This window comes from Mesocricetus auratus, unplaced genomic scaffold (assembly GCF_017639785.1).
Source record: "Mesocricetus auratus isolate SY011 unplaced genomic scaffold, BCM_Maur_2.0 Super-Scaffold_100053, whole genome shotgun sequence".
In the NCBI taxonomy this organism is placed as follows: Eukaryota; Metazoa; Chordata; class Mammalia; order Rodentia; family Cricetidae; genus Mesocricetus; species Mesocricetus auratus.
Genome location: NW_024429230.1, coordinates 39,420 through 59,153, shown reverse-complemented (window position 1 = coordinate 59,153; position 19,734 = coordinate 39,420). Strand labels below are relative to the sequence as shown.

Below are 19,734 nucleotides of genomic sequence, written 5' to 3'. Positions count from 1 at the left end.
CCATCCAGTGTGGCTAGAATACAAGATGGTTATTTGGCATGGATAAACTCGTAAAGTAGAGCACTCTTAAAGCTCGGGAGAGGGATGGGGCCCTGAAACTGCACTCTTAAAGTGCGGGAGAGGGATGGAGCCTGAAACTGTGCACTCTTAAAGCGCGGGAGAGGGATGGAGCCTTGAATCTTAAAAAGAAGAAAAAGACAATCTTTTATCAAACACTAGCCGCCTGAAAGCTTTCTTGGAATCAAATATAGGTCATTAAAGAAGTAAATATGGAGACCCCTGCCCTGTGTGCAGTCTGCTCAGTGCAGTGGAAACAGAGCGGCTTCTACGGGACATGCCAACGCCTCTCTTCTCCCCACTGTGGAGAGGAAGTCCCTCCTTCCACGTGGAGGGGGTGTCTTGCTAGCTCGGGATGTAAGCTCATCCTCAGGGGGCTGCAGCGGCAGTACACGCTCCCCAAAGCCACTATGGACAAGGAAAAAGGCTAACCAAAATGAAGGCACAGGCTGACAAGAGACTTCCACCCCACTGTCTCAAATGGCCAAAGAGATCACCTGTTTAGAACCTCCAGGAACTTGATCTAACAATGGTCTTTCCATAAACACTCAACAACTCCGTCCATCTGAACTTCATGAGCCCTCAGGAGACGGGTTGGAATGGGTCAGGCATGGCTTCCAGCAACTGAATCCCAGGAAGCAGACTGCAGCCCGGGAGCATGCCAGAATTCCCTGCACGGCACCTCCCTACCCTGAGGCACCAGGCTGAGGCCTTCTGAAAAGCGCCACGCACAGTCCCTCCACACAGACAATCCCATCAAGCTAGCATGCAGGCCACCCCCACCCCACCCCCAGCCTCTGGAAATCAGTTTACATGCAGGGAGAGCAGAGTCCTGGCTGCATCCTTCTGAAGCCTGCTGCCGTTGAGAGGCAAGTGGCCAATCTGCTGCCCCTGGGCATAGAGCAGAAAGGTGCCCACAGAGGGAGGCGTCACATCAGGGCGGGGCGTGGGCCGGACAGTGGGTGGAGCAACGGTGGGGATACCTGTTTGTGGAAACAAGGGCAGGTGGGAAGAAGAAAAGTTACTTTTGCACATGAGAACCTCCAAAACCATCCTTTTTTTTCACAGAACAGATACTCTTCAAAAGAAATTCTGGTTTCTATGTTTTTTCAAAGATTAATTAAATTGCTGACAGTACTCAGGACATACAGACAACAAAACTCTAGCCTCCTTTCAAAGTGGAGGGTTTTTGTTGTTTTTTGGAGAGCCAAAGGCTTACTGGGGCCCCAGGGTGGCACTGTTCCCTTTCACCCAGAGCTGGGGAGGCAGAATGACCACATGCTGGCCAGAGATCAGCTGTTCTTATAGCAGAAACTGCTAGTGGCAAAGCCAACATTAAATACAGATTGTGTCCCTGAGACACTCTGATGATACATCAACCCAGTGTATCATATGGTGACTTTATTCAGACTTGGTTACCGTTTTCCTCCCCACCCCGCCCACCTCGGGGAGCAAAATCCCTCCAGAAAGCTCTCAGTGGCGGGGCACAGAAGGGAGCCCACAGAAAGCCCTCAGTGGCACAGAGGGGAGCCTCCAGAAAGCCCTCAGTGGCGGGACACAGAGGGGAGCCTCCAGAAAGCCCTCAGTGGCGGGACACAGAGGGGAGCCCACAGAAAGCCCTCAATGGCGGGGCACAGAGGGGAGCCCAGGCTGCCCCATGCTTACACGCAGGCTTGGTGCCCGGCTGCGAGCGTGTGCCCTGCAGTTCCCTGCCGTCCTTGTCCACACACCAGCAGAAGTCACTCTTCCCGTGGCACTGCAGGGGTATGAAGTGGCCCAGGTCGTCACACTGCGGTACATACTGGTCATCCCGGGGCGTGCCCCCATAGTGTTCCAGCAGACTTTCCCTCCAGCGCTCACAGACAGTCCGAGGCCTCTGCGTGGGCTCTGGGATGGGGAAACAAACCCTTAGACGGCCAACCAGGAGCAGAGCAGTTCCAGGCCCCAACCCCTGGTCTCTCGGACACGCCCCTGGACACTGGGCCAGGGAGGCGCATGTGTTCCCACACATTCTCTGTGGAAATGCAGAAAAGAAATCACCCTGTTGGTCCTTGAAGCTCCTATCTCCCAAGGCCAGCAGGACCTACCACAGGGTCCCAGCAAAGAACAAGGAGGATACCTCACTCAGGCCCGTGCCCAGGGACCCTCTGATGACTGATGACAGAAGACTGTACACACTCTTTGAGGACTCAGTGATGCATGTGACACTTACAAACAATTGCTCTTTCCCCCTTGTTTCAAGCGCTTGGACCAGTCGCTAAAAGCTCCATCTGCAGGCTGGCCTATGTGTCCTAGGAGAAATGGGCTCAAGAGCACGCTGGGCTTCACCGGAAAATTACACGGAGCAAGAGTGACAGGGTAGTGTATTCAGCACAGCAGAGGCGGCACTGAGCAAGTGGAACCGAGTCTTGAACCATCCAGCTAAGAAAACCACAGCCGTCACATTGCTGGGACTATCTGAGAGCTCATCCTCTCCTCCAAGCTATCTGCTCCGGTGCTGTCTCGTTTCTCCTGTACCCCACCCCATCCTCCTCCTACCCAGAGCCGTGGTTCACAGCGTGGTGTAAGAAAGCCCTGCTGTCTTCTGCTGTATGCCAGTCCCCTGCCAGGCCACCGCCCCGGGGCATGGGGGCTCTGCCCTGCACAGTGTGCATGTATCTACCAAAGTTCCACTTGTTGGAATCACCTGCTTGTTGGGGAAGTCCTGTGTATATGTTAATAAATTACTGCTGGCCAATAGGAATCTAGATAGGTGGGGCTAGGAGTCCAGGAGGATTCTGGGAAGGAGAAACACAAGAGAGTTCGAGATGTAACGCCATGGGGTAGGATCCCGGAACTATTCTCCGGTAAGAGACATACTTAGATTAACAATTATGGGGTAATTACTTAAGTCAGAGCTAGCCAGTAAGAAATAAGCAAAGGCCAACAGCTTCATAATTCATATAGCCTCCTGTGTGTTTATTTGGGACTGATACGGCTCTAGAACCAGGCTGGAGGGAAAGCGGCTCTGGAACCAGGCTGGCGGAACGGCTCCTTCTCAAGGAAAAAAAAAAGCTTCTCGTAACACCTGCTCACTGAGACCGGGTTACCCTCGGGGCGTAACTAGAGGCATTTCTGGTGCTGTCTTAATCCCTGCAGCTCAAAGCCACCTATGGTTTGCAGAATCACACAGCCAATTATCTCCTTGCCACCACCATCTAGATGCACAATGGAACTTCAGCACAAAAGTAAACGATGGGCTCCTGATTTTTTCCAAACAGGCTCCTCCTCTAGTTCTTCCTCGTGCCTCTAGTTCCATTAAATAACACCTGCATTTCCAGTTGCTTCAACACAATCACCTGGACGCCTTTCTCTCACACCTCACATCAAGTCAAAAAAGTCATCAGTTTTACTTCCAAATACATTTCGACTAGTGGCGGACATAGTGGTCCCAGCACCCAGGACACAGAGGCAGGCGGATCTCTGTGAGTTGAAGGCCAGCCTGTTGTACATAGTGAATTCCAGGACAGCCAGAACTAGTGAGTCCTGTCTCAAAAACCAAACAACAACAAAAACCATCAGACTAATTTGACTTTTTCCCACTTCTCCTGCGTGTGTCTCCCTGGTCATAAACATCTCTCACTGGGACCATGGCAACAGCCTTCTGGCTGGCTTTCCTGTTTCCCCTTCCCCCCACCAAACCAGCGCAGACTCAGCCAGCAGCCACAGCGGTGCATTTCAACCCAGGGCATTGTCTCTCTGGGACCATGGCAACAGTCTTGTGGCTGGCTTTCCTGTTCCCATTTCCCATGCCTTCACACCCCCAAACCAGCGTACACTCAGCCAGCAGCCACAGCGGTGCATTTCAAACCCAGGACATCTTAGTCTACTCTTCTGCTCAAAACCCTCCAGACATCCAGGACCAGGAGACAGGGCTGCTACTGCCTCAAACACCCACCATCTACTTCCCAGCGGGTGTGCTGTGGGAAGCCACCAACGTGCCCACTGCACACTCAACACCCCGAAAGCCATTCTTGTTACTGGGGAACACCCAGCATGCCCGTGTGTCTGCATGGGTGCAAGCATCAACTGGTCTGGGATCACTCGGGTGGGCACCCCCTCCCCGCTACTGCCTTAGGGGATGTCATCCAACAGTGGGCTTACTTCTTGCCTGCTTCTGGTTGGTAAGGGTTCAAGCAGTCTCCTCCCACTGACCTGATTATGCAAATGAGAATAGCCAGGAATGGCAGGCAGGGCCACACAGTGCCAGAGAAGTCTGCACAAAAGAATGTGCCCTTATTTTAGTCATTAACATCTCAGCCTGAGTCACATATGTTTGTTTTAATCAACTTAATAGAATGCCAAGCCATCCCTCCAAGGCTCCAACTAACCACTGACTTCCAGACCTCTGACAGAGAGCCGAGGCTTTTGAGAGAAACCAGGACAGAGACAGGACTTCTCTAGGAACCGCAGATTTTAAGGCCTGCAGAGTCTTGTCCATAAATAACGGGGGAGGGGGGACACACAAAGAGGATTCATGTGGATCAACCTACTACCAGTTTACCTGTGTGAATCCTTCAGTTTATTGAGAATTTTGTACATTGTACAGACCATGCTCTAACTTTATGAACATAATCTTAGAAACACTGAAGTCCACGCCATGCTATGAACGTTATAGAGTCAGAACTGTTGGAAATCGCCCAGCTCTAGTCCCCTCACACATTAAAGGCTGAGATAAGCAATTCTGCAATTTTTTATTTTATAATTTTAAAAGTGGCTCTTTGGATACTAACTCCCAGATCAGGAGGTATCCCAGCCAAAGCAGAAGCATGTGTTGCCCATTGGTGAATAATTCAGCAAGGGACTGGAAAGCTGCCTGGTACACGCTGCCTAGCGCTCACATTGCCAGGAAGACTCTGCCCCACCACGCTCCAAAACCTTGGCAGGAAGACAGCTATGCTTGCCACGAACACCTCAGGTCAGATGGGCGGCTTCCTACACGTCCTAAGAAGGCAGCTGTGTGAAGCAGGGCTTCCCATCACCGTGTGGGATTGGCTAGAGGGGGACGGGGGTCATTGGGTTAAAGGGAAACTCAATGGATCCATCCTGAGTTTCCTACCTATTTTTCCTGCTAACATTAGCACAGCCTCCAAACGGCTTTTTACAGGGAAGTGACACGGTTACCTAGAAAGGGGCAGATGAAACATTACATTGGCAAAGTTCTTTAGCACTCGCATGCCTCTCACAGAGTCACAGCCTGATGTAGCCACTCAACTTTCAGTCACCATTCAACAAGGATCTGTGCACCCGAACTCCAATGCAAAGAGGATCCTGCGTGTCGCGTTTGTATCTACATGTCCTATGGCATTAACATGACACGGGTCTGCCTTTATCAGCCAAGTGTTCTTCAGAGGAAAAAGGTATGAAAATACAGCAGTCAGTCAGAGCTATGTTATAAATCACCCCACCAGCCAAGTGATGGTGGCGCACACCTTTATTCCCAGCACTCGGGAGGCATAGGCAGATGGATCTCTGAATTTTAGGCCAGCCTGGTCCACAGAGTGAGATCCAGGACAGTCAAGGCTATACAAGGAAACCCCTGTCTCAAAAAAACAAAAACCAAGCCAAACAAAACAACAACAACAAAATCACCCCACTGCCCCAGACATTCTGTTCGACTCCAGGCCTGAGCTGGCACAAGGTCTTTCTTCAGGACGAGGGGGCTCACCTGAGGGCGGTCCACAGTGAGGAGGGGTGGAGCCAGGCGGGGTCTGGGTGCCAGGGACCTCATGGCCACTGTGGTCCACGCACCAGCAGAAGCCAGTGTTGCCATGGCACAGCAGCGGCACGAAGTTTCCCTGGTCATCACACTGGGGGATGTGGATCCGTGACCCGGGGTGGGCGTGCTGCGCCTGCGCATAGCGCTGCTGGCGTTCACAGGGCTTCAGTCCCGAGATGGAATCTTCCGGAACCGTGGTTGAGAGAGACGAAGGAAAAATAACTAATAAATGTCTTCTTTCGCAACCCATTCACGATAACCAGTCCCCATTAAGTCTTCTGTACTGAGAACTTCTTCCCTACACCTGGGAGTCACCGTGACATGGAGAAATAGCAGGACACTAACATTTTAGAGCCCCAATTTATTTCAGTTTTGCTACCATCTGCCTAGTTGTCCCTAATTCCCTCCATTTGCCCTGGACATCACTAGAAGAATATAATTGTAAGCTAGGCCAGTCTGCTCCTCAGCCCTTAGGAGCCAACTGCCATCTGGGAAAAATGAATACCCAATGGCATCTGTCTGCCACTCTGGAGACTTCAGAGAGGATGAGCTAACTCCATCCATTCTTTGGGAGTCAGAGTTTACGCGTGAGAAGCCCAGGTCCAACTGCTGTACATTGGCCAAGCTCCCCCAAAGCAGTCACCAGGCTCATTGGTGCAGGAGGCTCCTACTTAATGAGCTCCTCAATCGTTTATTCGAACAACACGCAGCAAAGTAGATCACTAGGGTGGTGACAGAGCAGACACAGTGTGAAAGACAGACTCAAGACACTCGCACACCAGTGAGCGGTAAGCAGACAGTAGGAGGCTATGAGAAGAATCCAGAGCTCAGAACCCCCCCCCACCAGGCCCTCAGACCAGCCCCCATCAAGAGTGGGCTTGGGGGAAATAAGAGGGCAGGAGCGGGAGGTGCTTACACGCAGGCAGTCTTCCAACACTTACCAGGTGCGCAGTGAAGCCCGTCCCCGTGGTACCCAGGCTGGCACTGGCAGGAGAAGGACCCAGGGGTATTGTGGCAGGTAGCTGCCTCGTGACATCTGTTTTCCGCACATTCATCAACATCTGCAGAGGTCAGGGACAGTCGCTCAGGGGAAAGGAAGGGAAGGAAGGAAGACCATGACTTCACCACAAACAGCTGTGTAGTCGACTACATGGTCTCCGTGCACACGACTCAACAAGGGCATCCCTGGGTCTGAACTGAGAGATGCTAGTGTCGGAGAGTAAGTGTCACAGGAAAAGGAAACCGGAAAACACATACTAGCTAGTTTTATGTCAACTTGGTGCAAGAAGAAGTTTCAATTGAAAAAAAAAATGCTTCCGTAAGATCATGCTATGGGACATTTTCTTAATTAGTGATCAAGGGCTCTGCCGTTGTGGTGGGGTCACTCCTGGGCTGGCGGTTCTGGCTTCTTTAAGAAAGCAGGCTGAGTAAGCCATGAGGAGGAGCAGCTCCCTCCATGGCCTCTGCATCAGCTCCTGCTTCCAGGTTCCTGCCCTGTGTGAGTTCCTGCCCCCACGGCTTTTAACGATAAGCTGTACGTGGAACGATAAGCTGTATGTGGAACTGCGAGTGAAATGAACGCTTCACTCCCCAAATGGCTTTTGGTCATGGTGTTTCATCACGGCAATAGTCACCTTAGCCAAGAAAAAAACAAACCCAGGAACATGTGCGTTAACTAATGAGATGAATGCCGAGAGTAGAAATCTAACTTGTGGGTACGCAGAGAAAATATGCCCTGCTGTGTGTTTCTGAGCACCTTCAGAAGTTATTTCCTTCCAAGCACTAACTATAAATCATTAATTTCCTGCCAGTGATGTCACAAAAGATAAATATAGGTAACAATAGTTTGTCCTTTGTTTGACACCAGACCCCTTTGTGTTCTTGTGGAGATACAGGAGTCAGATGAGGCCCCAAACACATCTCCAGTGCGTTCTTGTGGAGATACAGCAGTCAGATGAGGCCCCAAACACATCTCCAGTGCGTTCTTGTAGAGATACAGCAGTCAGATGAAGCCCAAACACATATCCAGCGTGTTCTTGTAGAGATACAGGAGTCAGATGAGGCCCCAAACACACCTTCAGTGTGGAAGGCCCTTCAGCCTTGCCTGACCAGACTGCTGTCTAAGTCCTCTAGTTAGAGACTGCCTTACCTTTTCACTTGGACCAAGAGAAGAATGTTATTGTGACTCTGAAGTGACACACAAACAGCCCGGGCCCCTGACTCTGCATGTGCTTCCCCGAGGAGCCTACACTCAAAACTCCAAAATCCCACAGCTCGAGCAAAAGCCAATTAATATGCCTTTTTACTTTACTTCCTGAAGTTGGCCCACGCCGTCAACCTCTCCCCCACCCCCACATTCCAAAGACCCCCCAAGAAACTCTTGCGAGAGGAACTGCTGAGGCTGATGCCGGGGAATGAGGTGAGCTCTAAGAGGACGGGAAATCTTCCAGAGGAAAAGGCGGAAAGGAAAGGTTCAGGTCAGAGCTGGGCTTGACCAAAAACAAAAGAAAGCCTGAGTCACATCCACAGAAACAACTAGAACTGTTTTTGATGTGTGAGTCGAAAACACATGTGAGCGGCAATGGCGGGGCCCCTAGAACGGAAGGCGCTGCGTCCATTCGGCGCACCCATGGCAGGCACATTCCAGCTTGGAAAGCGCCAGTTTGTAACTAGGGTCAGATTTGAATGGGCAGGAGAGACTCCTCTGAGCCTCCAGGCAGCCCTCGCTCTCCAGGGGCTCCTCTCACAGCTCAGCGGCTTTCTTGGTTGGCAGCCCACGGCCCCTCACACACAGACGTTCTGTTCCCTGCACAGGAATCCCTTATCCTCACCTAGTGGGCAGTGTGGCTATCCTTTGCCCTTCGAGAACACAGTGCCTTTGAGTCCAAAACCCCTGAATGCTCAACCAGATCAAGCCTAACTCCACCCAGATTGCTCTCCCTGGACAAGCAGCTAGCTGGCTTTTCTGGTTACCTTTGCCTCCCAAGATTAAGAAGGGCGTTACTTAAACAGCACCCTAGATAGCAGTGACTAAAGAACGGTCATCTTTATCCTGGCAGCCAGCTCCCGGCCACAGCTGAGTGAGGAGCTGGCTGGGCCTAGAGGGACTATAACACGGACTGCAGAGCCAAAGCAAACTCAGGAAATGCAAGCTGTGACAGAACATCCCCTAGAAGTACTTCCAGTGGGGACAGGAACCCCAAGCAATGGCAGGAAGCAGGAATTCCTGATGCACACAGTCTATTGCTGGGTCCCAGGGAGCCCTTCTTATGACTGTTTTTTAACCAAGGAGGGGATTCCCCAAGGTTGCCAAACCTTGGGCATTATTAAAACCCTGATCAAACCTGAAACAGCCATTTTCCCCTTGCTGTTGTTGCCCTCTTCCTGGATGGCATGGTTACGGCAAACAGCAGCTGTCAGAAAAAGCCCTTGAGAAAGTTCCATACATCACACGTGAGGAATCCCTGGCCCCCAAACTGAGAACTGTAGGCTCCCAGAATTGCAATCCAACTCCTTCTTGGAGCGCCTCGATGATGGACAGCTAGAGGCCAGTCAGCAGCTCCAGGGCCTGAGTTCACGGCTGGCTTCAGTCTCTCCTTAGGAGCACAAACACCATGGGGTTTGCAGAAGTCAGAACTCATTTCTGGGACAGCAAGTGTCCAGACAGAAGATGGGGAAGGACTTTGGCCTCTTCTCAAGGCAGGAGCTCTCCTTTTAACCCTCACTGGTAGGAGGCCGCCAGTAACAACTGACCAGTGGGAGCTATGTTCATGGGCTACTGGAGGACTGCGCTCAGCACAGAGGGCTGAGACAGCACAGCCCTTGACACAAAAGCAGCAGAAAAGAAGGCAACTTGACTCCAGCACAGCTCACCTCTACCATTCATCCATCGAACCCAAGAACCCGTTAGGACAACATCTGGAACGCTCCATTTGGAGCTCACGCTTCGGGCTTCGAAATCTCTTCCTGTCTTCACTCTGAACGGCAACAGCTGGGAGCAAATTCAACCACTGAATGATTGACTTGATTTCTGACCCAGTGTTTTAATTCTCTGGTGCTGAGTAACCTCTGTACTACCCAGATTGCTATGCTTTGGTTCATATGCCTTTGCTGTCTCTCTGGTCCTTAACTGTCCAATGACACATAACTAAATGTCTGCTGTCTGTGTGTCACATGGTGATCTTCCTGGGAACCTGTAAATGTAACGATAAACACTAATGCTTCTATGTCCACCCGTCTTATCCACGCTTTACCTCTGAGCACACACATCCTGACTAGAACATCTGCACCACTCATCTGCCTGCTGAGCAAAGACAGAACAGACCCTGTCTACCCTGGCTTCCTCAACTCACAGCTGAAACTCCTCAAGACAATCTGTTCTTCCTGCAAAGTCACCCAGATTCCTAATGGCAGCATGCCTGAGAACTATGCAGCTCACACTAGTACAGGACTGAAACCACCCCACATGGAGGGACAGTGGAGAAGACTTTACTCTTTTTGAACCAAAGCCTCCTGCTAGTGACTCAAACCAGGCTGAGAACCCAAATCCAATTGCATCCTTTCAAGAGAGGCTGGTTCTCAACAAACCATGGTTGGGGACCCACATGTCCCCTTTTCCTTTGATGGAATAAAAAATGTGTGCACCTCAAGATCTCACAGTGCCCACAACACAGAGCCTCTTGGCAAGGATCCTTCACTCGGAGACATAATGAACACTTCTGTATATGAACCCATACACAATCTAACATGTAGTTTTATTCTGCAAGCCACTTTCATGATTAGCACAAACTAACTTGTGTGAAATCTCTAGAAAATGATTCTCCCATCTGAAGCCTGGAAGGCTACCACACACTACAGGCTGTGATTATGTTAGGGAGCCTCCAAGATGGCCCTCAGAGACCCCTGTCTCATTATACGCAGACTCTCCAAGAGATCTTACAATAGACCATAACAAATGCAGTAAAATAACATCTCTAGCATCTTTGAGATGATGACTTCCTTCTTGCTGGCAGGCTTTAATAAAGCAAGCTGTTTTGTGACTCAGTCTTGTCTCATGAGTCTCCCAGAACTAAGGCTCTGTGTCCAACAGTCCTGGCACCTGTCCATAGAAAGTGGTGAAGACTTCAAGCGACCCTGTCTCCAGCCTCACTAGGGATCCTAAGGCACTGAACCTACTGAATCATGCAGACTGCTGACCCATGGGGAACAGACGGGCTTTACGAGGTTGCTTAAAGATCAGATCCACACTCAACAGTATGAGTGTCTAGGAACCCTGAAGAATGTATCAATATAAATGTTATTCAGGGAAGCTACATGAACTTCTAAATGATCTGTTATTGTGAAAGGAAACAGCGAGAGAATAAAGGGTGGAAAGAACCTGCTTTAGAAATAAAAATCTAAAAGGCCACAACACAACTGGGCCTTCTAAGGTAATGTGCTAGGACAACCTTGGAGCTCCCTGGGGCTTCATGTCCTAAACAGCATGCTCCCCCACCCCTAGACCCCATTTTAGTTTGCGTTCCCATTGCTGAGATAAAACACTATAACCAAAAAGCAATTTAGGAAAGAGTTTATTTCACAGCTTACACTTCCGGACCGCAATCTATCACTGAGGGCAACCACAGAATCTCAAACAGGGACTGAAGCAGAGACCCTAAGTGCTGCTGACTGGCTTGCTCTCTGGCTCAAGATTAGCTAGCTAGCTTATACAGCCCAGGAGCACAGCCCGGTAGACTGGACCCTCCTACATCAGTTAGGAATCAAGAAAATGCCCCCCCCCCACGCAAATCTGATCTAGGCAGTCCCCCAGTTAGCCTCTCTCTTCTAAGGTAACCTAAGAGGTCACGACAAGATAGCAATAAGAACTGCCACATATGGTGACACCCCTAGAGTCCTGAGGTAGACAGGTGGATCTCTTTGCATTCAAGGCCAACCAGGGCTACACAGGGAGACCAGACCCTGTCTCACCAGGTGTTTGGTGAGGGCAGGAGAATTTAGAAAACAAAACAAAACAAACAAACAAAAAGCCACAAAACATAGCTATGAGTCCCTCCAGTCTACACTAGCTCCAAGGGACACAAGGTGTCAACCTGGCACCAACACTCCAGGACAACCACGAGTGTTCACTCCAGTGCCAGGGAGTTACCCGTGGGCTCTTTCTGACTCTAAAGATGCTGGCTGTCTTTTGGCAATCGCAAGACTGTGAGTCACAGGAGGAGAGAGGCTGTGTCTCTATGAGGATGTATACCTAAAGGGACCAGGCAGAGTCCCCAAGACTTACCCATGGGTACTCACCAGAACACTGATACCCGGGACCAACAAACCCTGGCAGGCAAGCACAGCTAAATGAGCTGCCCCCGTGGTGAATACAGCGGGCCTGCCCCTCGGGAGCACACGTGTGACTGCCATCGAGGCAAGGGTTCGAAGGCGGGGCGATCACTGAAAAGAAAGTCAAAGTGTCCAAGAGCTGAAACCTGCGTGTGGGTGAGCCTTTCCCTTCACAGCCCCACCCTCAGACTAGTGTCAGTAGACCTTAAGGAATGCAGGGTCTCAGACCCTGTCCCAGCCACAATCTCAATTTTAGCACGATTCCTAGCTCAAGAGTCATACCCATATTAGAGTTGAGGCGTGTGTGTGTGTGTGTGTGTGTGTGTGTGTGCGCGTGCGCTTAAAATATTAGGCATGACAATAAGTCATCAAAACAGATCCTGATTGTAGCTTGTAATTTCTGAGTACTGTTTGTGTGTTTGTGCGCGCGCATGTGCGTGCGCACACACACACTCGAGTTTCTAGTATCATTGCTACTTTGTCATGTTACTAGAGATTAGAATGTGTAATCAGCCAGCTCCATCAGTAGGATAAATCTGAAATTCTAGGTCTTTTTGGAGCCATTCTTGAGTCTGAAGTTAGTGTGTTTTAGAACCCTGTTGTGGATGGGGTCTTTGGTTCCTTGAATGAGACAGGCACCTCTCAACATGAATTCTTTATAGAGCTGGGATATTACAAGTTACTGTCTGCTTAAGTGACAAGGCCAGGAATCCCAGTTGAGAACATCCCCCAGCAACTCAATATAACATCTAGGTGGGACAGGACTAAACTGTAACAGAGGGTAACATCAGTATACTTAAAGCCACACAGCTGGACGATGGTGGCGCACGCCTTGAGTCCCAGTGCTCAGGAGGCAGAGATAGATGGATCTCTGTAAGTTCGAGACCAGCCTGGTCTACAAAGCTAGTTCAAGGATAGGATGCAAAGCTACAGAGAACCCTTTCTCAAAAAACAAAAACAAAAAACAAGAATGAAAGAAAGCCACACATCAGAGCTTTCTGTACAGCAGGTATAGAGACATAAGTGAATTCCAAGGTAGGATTCAGCATCCTTCTAGCTGAAGGGAAAAAAGCTTTTGATACTCACAGATACAAGTGTGCTGGTCGTCTGCAAATTCATAGCCACTGCGGCACCCACACCTGTAACTTCCTGGCATGTTGACACACACAGAGTTGGGGCCACAGTGATGGAAGCCAGTAGCACATTCATTGACATCTAAGCAAAGTTGAGAACAGAAAAAGCACTGATGAAACAGAGGGTTCCAGAAACAGAAGATCTAACAACTCAATTTTCCCACCACTAAGATGCTTTGCTGGGACTAATGGTTGGCTAATGGAAACCGTGGACATAGGACAGTCTTGGACACTGGGCAAAATTCCAAGTTGCAGTTCATCCGAAATAAGTAAAAATGTTTTCAGATCTTTCCAGTGAAGCCATAGGAAGATACTTTTGAATACCTTAGGAATCCTTTAAGAAAAAGTAAACAATTCAATTTTCAAAAGACGTTTCTAACCCCAAATACCCATCTGCAATCTTGTCTTCTCAAACCTAGCCAGACGCTGCCTCAGTTTCCATAGAACTGCGTCCAGCTCTACAGAGGCTAAAATCACTGCTTGACGACAACCACAAAGACCACAGTACTTGTCCTCCACAGACTGTAGTGCAGAGACAGCACGGTGAAAAGGAGGGCAGAAACAGACAGCATGCCTCTTACCCTCGCAGCTCCGTCCGTCTCCCTGGAACCCGGGGGTGCACTCACAGGTGTAGTCTACACCTGTGCCCGGGCGGCACCTGGCCGTTGTGTCACAGGTGTGGCTCCCATCATAGCAAGGGTTCACTGGTGCAGGGGCTGGGTCCACTGTGCATGCATGGGAAACAGAAGAGGGCACAGGGTGACTGCCACAGGAGACTATGCGGAAGAGCAAGGAGTCCTCGCTACGTATGCATTCAAAGCTAAGGTGGGTTACATCTAAGGTGGGCTACACCCGTCCCAAGGTTAATCAACAGCTTCCTGTGCCTACTGTGTAGAACAGGGTTCTGGCTTTCAGTGGTAGGTTTGCCTCCAGATAAGAAACCATCTAGCACCTTCTGGGATGTTCAAGATAACTCTGAGCCACACCGCTGTCCCCATAAGGTGAGCCACACATGGGATAAATTACCTGAATCCAAAGTTAGCAAATGTATTGGCAAAGACTCAACCTCCCACTTCAAACTCAGCATTTCTGTGGGTTAAGTCTGACTTAAGACCTCACAGGGTCTCAGGCCCTGTCCCGGCCAGAATCTCAACTTTAGCACGATTCCTAGGTCAAGGGTTCATGTGTGTTATAGTTGAGAAGTGCTGGTGTGTTGGTTGCTTAAAATATTAGGCATGACAGTAAGTCATCCAAACAGACCTTGGAAAAGCTTTTAATGCCTGCATAAACAACACACACACAGAGACACACACACACACACAGTTCCTACTACCATTGCTACTTCATTATCTTACTGGAGATTGCAGTGTTTCTCTTATCTTCAGCTAGCTCTACCAGGGGGATAAATCTGGAATGCTAAGTCTTAAAAATGTTCTATTACTACATGTAATTGTGTGTGTGCGCAGGTGAGCACATGTGCATACCGCAGTGCACCTGTCAGAGGACAGCTTCGTGGAGTACGTTCACTCCTTCCACACTTACGTGGGTTGCAGGGACTGACCTCTGGTCACTGAGCTTGTACAGTGTGCTGGTTAGATTTCTGTCACTCCGAGGTCATCTGGGAAAAGGGAGCCTCAACTGAGAAAACGCCTCCATCAGACTGGCCTGTAGGGAAGTCTGTGGAGCATTTCCTTGATTAGTGATTGATGTGAGGAGGCCCAGCTGACAGCGGTGGCATCAGCCCTGGGCCCTGGGCAGGTGGTCCTGGTTTGTAAAAGAAAGCAAACTAGCAGGCCGAGGAAGAAGCCAGGAAGCAGTACTCAGGCCTCCGCGGCCTCTGCTTGGGTTCCTCCCTCTGGCTCCTGCCTTGAGTTCCTCCCGACTTCCCTGCATGATGGACTGTCATCTACAAAGTGAAGTAAGCCTGTTCCTCCCCAGACTGCTTTCAGTCACCGTGTTTATCACAGCAACAGGAAGTAAGCAGGCGCCTTGACCCACTGAGCCATCTTTCTGGCCCTCAAAACTTGCTTTGTAAAGATACAACCAAATAATAGAAATGGCTTCCCAGTGCCTACATGTTTTTTTTCAAGACAGGGTTTCTTTGTCGCTTTGGAGGCTGTCCTGGAACTCATGCTGCAGACCAGTCTGTCCTTGAATTCACAGAGATCCCCCTGCTTCTGCCTTCCGAGTGCTAGGATCAAAGATGTGTGCCAAGACCGCCTAGCAGTGCCTACACTTCTAATGTTTTTGTTGTGAGCTACATGTCTTAATCTCATGGATGTACCCCTAAATGACTTGCAGAATGTGTCCTACAGGCCGCAATTGACACTCCTTGAGCAGCTGCTCCTAGGAAGAACTCTGAACCCTTTATATGCAACCCATTACATCCACAGGATTACACATGCAGACTGCAGCCTATGAAAGCCAAACAACTTGCCCACAGCTACAGTCAGGAAAAGTAGAGTCAAAATACGACAAAAATCCAAACAGCCCTAGGCAAGGACCCAGCCAGAGGAACCTCATAAGTTATTTAAGTCAAAAGCACAGACACCAGGGATGAGGTTCAAATGCCCAGTGTCTCCCTTCTGATTCTTCACTGCAAAATACAAAAAAATAAAAAAAAAAAAGGTTTGTCTCTGCTGATCTGCTTTTTAAAATGCAACATACTATATTTTCAAGGTTGGTGTTCCCAGTGCTAGACTTTGTCGCCCCAAGGGACAGTTACCTCCTTCCTCCTCAATGAGACAGCTCTGTCCTCACTGGAGGTGTTTGCTTTGCCTCCGTCTGTGGAACTGTAATGTTAGACACAGACGACTTCAGGAGCCCCAGCTGCAGCTGTCTGACTGCCCCAGCCACTTCGGCTATCACAGAACTCCATGCAGAGCACAGTAACTGGGCCTCTGCCTCTTTGGTCCGTGTCAGAAGCCTTCTTGGTGGGCAGGGTGGTACACCCCGTTACACCCCAAGTGTAGCCTGCTCAACAGTTTTCTCACTGTTAGAAGCGTCTGTAGACACACCTTGGCAGGACCTCTGCCTGCACTGAGCACCAGGATTCCCCGTCACTGCTATCTCACTCACGACTCCCAGCCGCCTTCTGTAGCTGGGACTTATTGCCAGTTACGCCCGAGTACTTGTTTCTGCTGCTGTTTCAGGGCTGAGCTTTCTCCCAGGCCTTCCAGACCGTCTCCCCAGCACGTCCACCCTCCTGCTGCCCAAGTTAGACTCCTCTGGCTTTCTCAAACAGTCTGCTGTAAACTGAGGTGCCTTGAGGTCTCCACTCTCTGGCAAACTCTTCCCCAACCACTCTGTAAGAAACAGCACGACCCATTTATTTCTGAGGCAGAACATTCATTATCAGTACACCAACCGGGGCCTGAGTATGAGGTTTGTCCTCAGTTCACCTCAGTGTTGGCAGATGTAAGAGAATCTCTGCAAAACGAAACAGCGCGACAGCCATCCTGGGAATGCCTCCTTCTGCACCTCTTGGCGGAGGGAGAAAACCCAAGCTCGGGCAAGTGGCACTGAGTTACCTCGGGCATGCATGTACACAGAGCCCCTGAAGCCAGTCTCTAGCAAGACTGTAACTAAGCACACGGTCACATTCCCACTGAAGTTCCCATGTAAGACAGGAACCCCACTCTCCCTACAGTTATTTCCTCATTTTAGAATATCTTCCAAAGGGAATATTCATCTTCAAAATGCTTTAATTTATAAATCCTTAACCGTCTTACGCAGCCCTTTCCAACATCAAACTTTCAGCACTGTGCATTCCAGGAAAGATTAGTAAGTGTGCATGTACATCAGAGCTTATCTCCCTGCTAGACATTAAAACAAGAATCTTAGAAGCAGACCAGAGGTGACTACTCTACTAATCTTACATCAACAAAAATCCGACCATAATTACATGATGCTGATTTAACAAGCAATGCAGTTATAGAGCTAGTAATGTAATTCAGAATCCAGTGCAAAGGGAAAAATGCAGAGCCCATCATTGAGAAAATCAACAACAATTTAGACAAAAACTTAATTATCAGCTATTCCAGTGAGCCCTTTTGCACACAACCATTAAGTGTAGCTCTTCCAGTAACATCTTGAGAAACACATTCTTAAAACCTCTTCGCTATTCATAAATTCTAGGCCTGCTAGCTCTCTCCTCTTATAGTAGAGTCAAGGATAGCCATGTTCTTCTTAAACCATATCCTATTTCACCCACTTAAAACTAGTGACTCTCTGACACAGGAGCTGGAACCCCATAACTCAGGAAGGAAAGAACGGCTTCCTTAAAGGGGCCATCACTGAATGGCTGAATTCACTGATGCAAATTCAATGGCCCTCTGCCCACACATCTCCCTAAGGACCCCTGGCAAGGAAGGGTGGCAGCATGCCTGGGTCCTGTCCTGTGACACCACCACAAATGTACAAGGACCAGACAGCTGTGGCTGGAGGACAGCAAGGGCTGCGGTTTATCTTTCTCACTGGGAGATGGCACTAACTGTATCTGCACCTTGCAGAGCTACACGGAGCTCATAAACTGCAAGGTTATGTGGCTCAGAATGCCTTTCAGCTCGACGGCAGCCCCTCTGGAACAGTGTAAGACATCACATGCTCCCGTACAGTGCTCCTGGGGTCTTGTGTGTGTGTTTCTGTTGTTCTGATTCAGGACTAATGAATGGTACCTCTGTGGGTGAAGCTTGGTTGAAACCTACACTCACACGCAGTCTGGGTCTATACTATGAGGCTGTCGTGAAGCTGACAGCCCACGTGGTGCAGTTGTACTATGTGGGGCAAGTTGTTCTGTGCCGGACAAACATGGGCTCTGCGCCCAGAGCCAGCGTTTGAGTCCCAGCCTGCTACTTACCAGCCATACTTCTGACGGGTTAACCTCAACATCTCAAGTTTTACATCTAAAAAGGGATAACAACGACACAGCCCTGTTGTTGATATAGGACACACTAGAAGAGGAGGGGAGTAACAGAACACATACGCGTGAAAGAATGGGCTCCAATCTTGAGCGAGGGTTAAGTGAGGGATGGCAAAATAGGGAGACAGGAAAGGGAAATAGGAGAAAAAGATCAACAAAACCAAAAATCTGTTGGAAGATGCCCGCCATAACGAAACCCACTACTTTGTATATATTCACTTTTAAAAACAAATAAAAATAAACATATTTAAAAATAACAGGACTTAGCCAGGCAGTGGTGGCGCATGCCTTTAATCTGAGCACTTGGGAGGCAGATCTCTGTGAGTTCGAGGCTGGGCTGGACTGACAGCCTCCAAAACAATACAGAGAAACCCTGTCTCGTAAAACCAAAAAATAAAATAAAATAACAGGATTTGGAATGGAAAGATGGCTCTGCGGTTTAAAGCCCTTCCCCAAAAGCAATTGCTTTTACAAGTGTACCTTCCATCTCCAAACACAGGCATCCCTCCCTGTCTTCTTTATCTGACTTGGCCAGATCAAGTAGATTAGTGAATCCATTATTCAGAATACAAAGCTAGACAACAGGGTTTTACTATCGCATCTGACCTGGGGAGAGTGCAGGGGACTTAGGTTTGGAAACAAGTGCCCCAGCTTGCAGGCTTCTACGAAAAGACAGTCCAATTATGCAGAAAAAGACACCGGGCAGTATCTTCTGCAGAAGAAAGACACCATTTAAAGAAGCGTCGGCTCCAGCATCTGCCATGTGCGGGTGCGCACACGCACGCACGCACGCCCACCCCAGGGCTCACTCTGCTTGCAAGCCTACAGGTTTTGAATAGCACAAGCGTGAGAACATGTAACCCACCATCAGAGCCTGATGCGCCAGGGCTTCACCAACCTAAAACTGTCCATCCGCCCTCCTCTCCGCCCAAATGCCCGGCAGTCACTGCTCTTTTTACTGTGTCTCCACTTCTACCTTCCCCAGGGTATCAGAGTTGGAATCACCCAATCTGCTGCCTTTGACACCGGCTCCCACATCTAAGGTTCTGCTGCTCTCTATGGCTTTGACGGGCACAGAACATTCCTATCGCGCAGGTAAAGCTAAGGCTCAGTGAAATGTGAGCCACTAGTTTCCTTCAGCTGAGATGCAATACCTGTTACACACAATCCACCCACTTGAAGGGCAAAACCAAATGTATTTCACAACAGTCAGAGTTGCACAACTACCATGACGAGTGATTACTAGAACATTCATCACTCCTAGAAGAAACACTGCACTCTTAAGTGACTATCCTTGTCTATCCCCTCTTGTCCATGAGCAACCATTAGTCTACTTAGTATCTCTGTGGATTGCCTGTTTGGACACTGTATGTGTATGGAACCATGCATTACGCTGTCCTTGGTCACTGGCTTCTTTCACTTAGCATGTCCAATGCCACTCATGCTGCAGAATAGATGATTACTTTATTCTTTTTAGTGGCTGTGACTATTGTGTATATGTTCATTAGTTGATGGTCATGTAGGCTGCTTCTACCTGC

At 49.4% G+C, this 19,734-nt stretch overlaps 1 protein-coding gene across 1 annotated transcript in view; it reads right to left on the bottom strand.

Annotated features, from left to right (window-relative positions):
* Window positions 1–19,734, bottom strand: part of Nid2 (nidogen 2) — a 61,012-nt gene that overhangs the window by 7,984 nt on the left and 33,294 nt on the right. Inside the window, exons 9-15 of the mRNA XM_040735901.1 lie at window positions 13,857–14,000; window positions 13,229–13,357; window positions 12,110–12,253; window positions 6,757–6,876; window positions 5,765–5,998; window positions 1,723–1,944; window positions 871–1,040 (exon numbers count right to left, since the gene is read on the bottom strand). Of these exons, the coding sequence (XP_040591835.1) occupies window positions 871–1,040; window positions 1,723–1,944; window positions 5,765–5,998; window positions 6,757–6,876; window positions 12,110–12,253; window positions 13,229–13,357; window positions 13,857–14,000 (1,163 nt within the window). The remainder of the gene's footprint in view (window positions 1–870; window positions 1,041–1,722; window positions 1,945–5,764; window positions 5,999–6,756; window positions 6,877–12,109; window positions 12,254–13,228; window positions 13,358–13,856; window positions 14,001–19,734) is intronic.